At 48.9% G+C, this 6,000-nt stretch overlaps 1 protein-coding gene across 3 annotated transcripts in view; it reads right to left on the bottom strand.

The window, feature by feature from the left end:
* Positions 1 to 6,000, bottom strand: part of supt3h (SPT3 homolog, SAGA and STAGA complex component) — an 82,489-nt gene that overhangs the window by 7,982 nt on the left and 68,507 nt on the right. For all 3 annotated transcript variants that reach the window (XM_035431727.1, XM_035431737.1, XM_035431719.1), the window contains 3 exons: positions 2,013 to 2,088; positions 1,727 to 1,839; positions 392 to 502 (listed from right to left, as the gene is read on the bottom strand). In XM_035431727.1, coding sequence (XP_035287618.1) covers positions 392 to 502; positions 1,727 to 1,839; positions 2,013 to 2,088 — 300 coding nt within the window. The remainder of the gene's footprint in view (positions 1 to 391; positions 503 to 1,726; positions 1,840 to 2,012; positions 2,089 to 6,000) is intronic.

Genomic DNA, 6,000 nt, shown 5'->3' with positions numbered 1-6,000 from the left:
CACAGAGACACACGCCCTGATCTGAACGCCTCAACTTTACATATTACATACTGAAACACACACACATGCACACGTTCAAAAACACATATGAACACATGCACACACATTCATCAACAAATGCACACACACACACACACACACACCTACATACATACACGCACGCACGCACGCACGCACGCACGCACACATACACACACGCACACCCACACGCACACACATACATACATACACACGCACGCACGCACACACGCACACGTACACACACACACACACACACACATACAGTGGGAAAATGGGAAAGGCATTGGGGGGTAAAGGATGGTAGCTGGGTATGTGTGGGAATGCATGAGGAAGTTAAAGGACAGAGGAGTAAAATTTGGCAGTTGGTCACCTCGCCAGTGGAGTTGTGATACTGGATGAAGGAGGCTGATATGGCATGGCTGAAGGGATCTCCAGTCTTCTGAGTCATGTCCTGTTTAACCAGCAGTGCCAGGTCCACCAACTGAGGGAGAGAGAGACAAAGGAAGAGAGAGGGAGGGAAGGAGGGAGGGTGAGACCTCATCAAAAAAGCACTTTTTCCACTCAAAGACTAACCTTAAAGAGCTGTTACGTGAGATCTGCTGACTGTGTTCTTGCCCTGCCACTACATGTGAATGCTCAGATTTGCTGTTCTGTGCCATGTTGGTGTACTGTCAGTCGAGGATCACTTCCATGGTTGCGTGCATCCCTCTTTCCACATCTTTTGGATATGCTGCCACAGCATAGTGCCCTAGGGCTTCCCATATTACACTCTGGCCTCCAAATTTGAAGTAACTCTCCTAATTTCTACAGTGCCTAATCTTCTACCCTTTTTCCTTCTTTTTGCCTTGGCCTTCTGCCCACCCCTCACCCTGAGTTTGTGGAATGATCCAGCCATTGTTCAAGTCATTGAAGTGACACAACCTGGAGCCCCAGATGGATCACCCAGACCCTCTGAACTGCATATTTATACATCCCTTCACCTGGACCTTCTACTTCACCGGTTTAATACTTCAACTGTAGCCTGCTCAACCCATTTGATTATTTTCTGTAATAGATCTCTTCCTACATTTCTGTTACATCCATTCTGCCTCTACTATGCACTGGGTCAGCCTACAGAGAATATTTCTTGCTACATGACTAGTTTTTCTTCCCATTGGGGAGTTTTTCTTTTTACCTCACATGCTTTTTGAGGGTTCAGGCCTGGTTTTTTCCCAATTATCCTTTTGTTACTCTGTAAAGTCTTTGTGACAGTTCTCTGTAAAAAGTGCTATTAAAATAAAATTGATTTGATTTGAATTAACATGGGCAGTTTTCCACTCCACAGCAGTAGAATCCTTAGTCTCTGGTGCAGAGGACTGCATTATACAAGCAGCTGGAGCAGGCAGACTGCAGTTACCCAATTGACCATAGGTGTCACTCTTGGGGAAAAACTGCAGCTAAGTATGTGCCGCCCAATATGGGAGCCAGCTACAGTTTGCACTGGTACATTAGGATTCAGTACCAGGCTGTGGAAACTATCACTGCACTGAAAACCGCTGCTTTAGCTGGATGCTGAAGATACGTCCATTTCACGTGATATTTAGTGAAATAGTAAAATGCAAAATGAGAAACCAAGAGACTGTTGGTAGGCGTTTCAGAGATCTGGTGCAGGATTCACATCCTCCGTTTCCACAAGTCTCAGCAGAGTCGCCGCAACGTGCCACACCTGAGCCACAGTCTCGTACGCCAGGTAGGACAGGATCTCCATGGAAACGGCATTGGGCTTCACCTCCATGCTGCTGCAGTCCAGCCACTCGCGAAACTTCGAGGCCTTTTTGGCTGAAAGAGAACACAGCTACAGGTCACCGCGTCTTACGAGAGCGTGTTTCCCCCAGTAGGTTTTATATCCCCTGAGCAGGTGCATCCCATTACACAGGGAGAAGTCTACCTCCAGTGCCTGTGTGCTTTTATGTGTACATGTGCGTGTAGTTTTCATTCCGCAAGAGACTCACAGAAGCTGAGCTGTCGACTCTCGCAGAATTCACTGTACTGAGCAGAGTCCATCACTCTGGTCTGCCTCTCCAACCTCTGCCAAAGCATAAGTTACAAGAGAGTGAGACCATTACTACTGTACAATAAGCAACAATAACATAGATACAGACCTGTGTTTTTAGCACTAGTTGTATTACTACTTTCCGACATGAACAAGAGAACAAGACCAGGTTAAAACCTAGTATATGGCTGGACCTAACACACGTGATCCGGCAGACCAATGGTGTAACTTCACAACTCGGCTGACCAATGTTGTAACTCCATCACTCAGTCACTCAATCACAGACATTCGCATTTGTAGGGCTGGCCGCACTGCTGCGGTCCCGCCAAAAAAGGCATAAATTATGCTAGAAAGAAGTTTCTTCCAAACGCCACAGATATGCAACTCATAACAATAACGTCTTCAATACCATTTCTGTTTGCAGTATTTAAATGAGTCAAAAATCTATGTAGACTAAACGAGCTAGGATTCTTCATAGCTGTTGTGACAAAGTTAATATAAAAGACATCCATTTAATTCATAATTGCAAAAATACATACACATGAGAATTAGCAAGCTAGCATTTCCTCTCTTCACACTGGCCAGACAAAATTTCACGTTTTTATAATACATACAATGGTACAACTTTTTAAGCTTGCCAAGACAGTGCCAGCACCAGAGTCTTCAGAGCCCAAGAATCCTCTAGGTTAGCAAAATGTCCCCCCCCACCACCCACCCCCATCTTCCATATTTTGTAAAGCAGGCTACGCTAGGAATTCGACTTGCACTGATTTATCTGCAGGTGTTGGCACGTAACCTTCACTTAAAGACCCTGCCAGACAGGGCTGGAGCACCTGGCAGCTTTTAAAGCAGCAGCAGCAGCCGGCCAGACTGCTCACGCAGGCCCACGCTGGCATTAATCACGCACGAGCTGAGCAAGCACCGGCACCGGCACCCATATCAAAGCTCCCCCCAACCATTCATTTCACACCTCAAAGGGGCTCTTTGTGTCCGCCTTGACGCGCTTACGGTAAACGCGCCGGGTTCATTAGATAACAAGCGTGCATTGTACTCGAAGCACCCCGGGGCCTGCCGTGTGCCGGTGACTCCTTAACATGACGAATTGGACTCCTCCATCAGGTGTAAGTACCTGGGGTTTCCAGCAGGCCGGGATAAATGATGGCTCTCGCGCAACGACGTGCTCCAATCAGCACAGGGGAATGCATTTTGCAGACTCTCGCATTCTTGCAGTCAGGCTCATGCCGACAGGCATCCCCAGTCACGTTTATAACCGCGACCACATGGCGCTCACCCTCACCGTTCTGCTTTTTTGTTAAATTTTTTTTTAAATTTGAATATTATCTCAGACAACTACATATTTTGGCACACAATGACTTAAGTCATACTCTAGCCTAAGCTGTGATAATCTAACCATTCCACAATACTGGTGGGTGAAATACCATTTGTGGATGTTCATCATGCCACCACACGATGCTGTTAGCCACTGGCTACATGAACGTCCAAATCCAGAGTAAAGGCGCCAGTAAGATACCCCTGCAGATTCAGGACTCGCATTCCATTACTATAATGACTAAAAAAAAAACAAAAAAACAACGCCATTTAAAAACGGTCTGCTGGAATTTACGACCTACGGCGTCAAGTCCTTACTCAGCAGCTGAAATGAAATGTTTCCTACTATGCACTTGGGCCCGGCGCTGTTTTGGAAAATCGCGAGCGCCGCGGGCCTGCGAGGCACATTTCGCGGGTTGTCGTACCGGCGGCACGGCGCAGGGCCGCGCCTCCGCTTCCCAGAAGCCGCGAGTCGCACAAGGGGGGCCGTTTAACAGCCTGGAGCCGCGCGAAAACACGCCCCCCCCCCCCGGCCTGAGCCCGCGTTTCCAGGCACGGGGGAAGGAGACGGAGAGCGCTCCCCGCAGACCCGGAGGTCTGGCTGGGTTTAGGGGCCCCACGGGGAAAAAAACAGGGCCCAGCGTGAGGCCGGGTAGTACGACCCGCCCCAGCGACGCCATTCAGGGAGCTGGCAGTCGCCGAAAATACATTTTAATGGCCCTGAAAGCGAGCTCCGCGCAGCAGCGCAGAGACTGCGATTTCTATTAGCGGCGCTAAGAGCTAAGCGCCGAGCGGAGCGGAGCGGAGGCGTAGCCGGAGCCCGGCGGGGGAGCCGCTGCAGTCTCGCTGTCTGGGTCCGGCTCCAGATTGGGTCATGAGTGACTGACGCCCGGAGCCGCCAAACAAGAGTAACTCTGTCCCCGCCGCCGGCGAAAAACAGGAGGAACGTTACGACCCGGGCTCTGCTGACAGAAACGTTTGGCTGCGAGCTTTCAGGGAGGAATGCTGTATTCGGGGGAAACTTTGACCCACCTGCTAAGGACAGAGTAAACCTGAAATTCAGGACAGGGCCCACATGGACAGATTATACTGGGAAAAACATTTAAAAAAATTTTTTATTTCTTGGCCATATAAAACAATAAAGGAAAACTTATAAATTCTGTAGCTACATCTGACTGTAGTGTTCGCCTTAACAGTGGGGGGGGGACGTGATCCTTGATGTTTCTATAGTGTTAACATTAACAACAGGGATGTAATTCACGGCGTTTCTGTTGCGTTAGCGGTAGGGAGTGTTTCTACAGCATTATATCGTAAGGGATGTAATTCACTGTGTTTCTGTTGTGTTAGCAGTAGGGAGTGTTGTTTCTACTGCATTTCGGCCAAAGGGATGTAATTCAGGGTATTTCTGAGGGAGGGCATTGGCGTGGCGTTAGCGGCTTGGGCTGTAATTCGGTTGGCTTCCACGGCTTTAGCGGAGGGGCTGCTTTTCTGAGCCGTCGGCGTTAAGGCGCTAGCGACGGTGGATCAGACGGATGAGGCTCTCCTTTGTCAGCGGTGCGGGCTCCTCTGTCCCGGGGCAAGCCATCCATCACGCGCGGGTTTCCGTAAGATCTCCTGACAGCCTGTTATTTCCCCGCTCCCCGCTCCCCGCGCTCAGATGGGAATGTTTAAGTGGCTCCCTGTCATCTTGTGTGGGATCGGCTTTGCTTTTTTTCGCCAAGGCCGCGATGACAGCCAGTGAGGAACGGATGCTGTTCTAGGACTCTGGGGGAATCGAATTCTGCAAATTCTCACAAAAAAAACGGCGTGGGGGCCACGCTGTCACCTCCCATCCCCCCACCCCACCCCCACCTTGTCCTTTACATTATCGGCCGCGTCAGGTGATTAACCGTGGGCGGTCATGTGCTCTCTGCTGGGATCCGACAGAGGCCGTGTTAATAATGGTCGTGAAAGCTACCGGGTTTCTGAGGAAGATCTCCTTTATGAAAACACACAAACAGGCTGTCAGGCACCCCGGCGTGCCACAACACTCAAGAACGCAAGGGAAGACACTTAAAGGCGCTACACGCTAAGCAGGCCTCTGTAGAGCACTGCAGCTAATGAACACAAACGAGGAGGAGGAACCTTGACTCAGGTCTAAACATGCCACTGTAATGCTCTAGGACAGGTCCGAAAAAACAGAACACACACTAGGCTTATCAAGGTACCAAGCACCTTCGCTGGGGTTCAATTTCAAACATGAAGCAACTTTCTTCCAGAAAACTTTCTCAAAACCATGATTCTCTCTCCATTAAAACGCATGATATACGCCTGTGAGTTTCTTTTCTAATGGGAAGGTTCTTTGCTACCATATTGGGAGGAGTGTGGTAAGGTGACCGTCCACAGCAAGGCATTCTAAATGACCTCCAAATGTTTTATATCGTCTAGTAAATATTTACACCACTAAAGAAGGGCAGCTCGCTGTTTATGCTTAGTGCTTTACAAAGACAGGAAAAGTTTAAGACATGGGTTTGATATAAGCCGGAGAGCTTATTTCTGTATCTTAGCCTTGACACTGTGGAACATTACTGGGCAGCTACAAAAAAAAAAAGCATATTTCAATCAGATTCTGAAAATGG

The sequence above is a fragment of the Anguilla anguilla genome, chromosome 1 (genome assembly GCF_013347855.1).
Source record: "Anguilla anguilla isolate fAngAng1 chromosome 1, fAngAng1.pri, whole genome shotgun sequence".
NCBI classification, from domain to species: Eukaryota; Metazoa; Chordata; class Actinopteri; order Anguilliformes; family Anguillidae; genus Anguilla; species Anguilla anguilla.
This window is presented reverse-complemented; position numbering and strand designations above follow the sequence as displayed.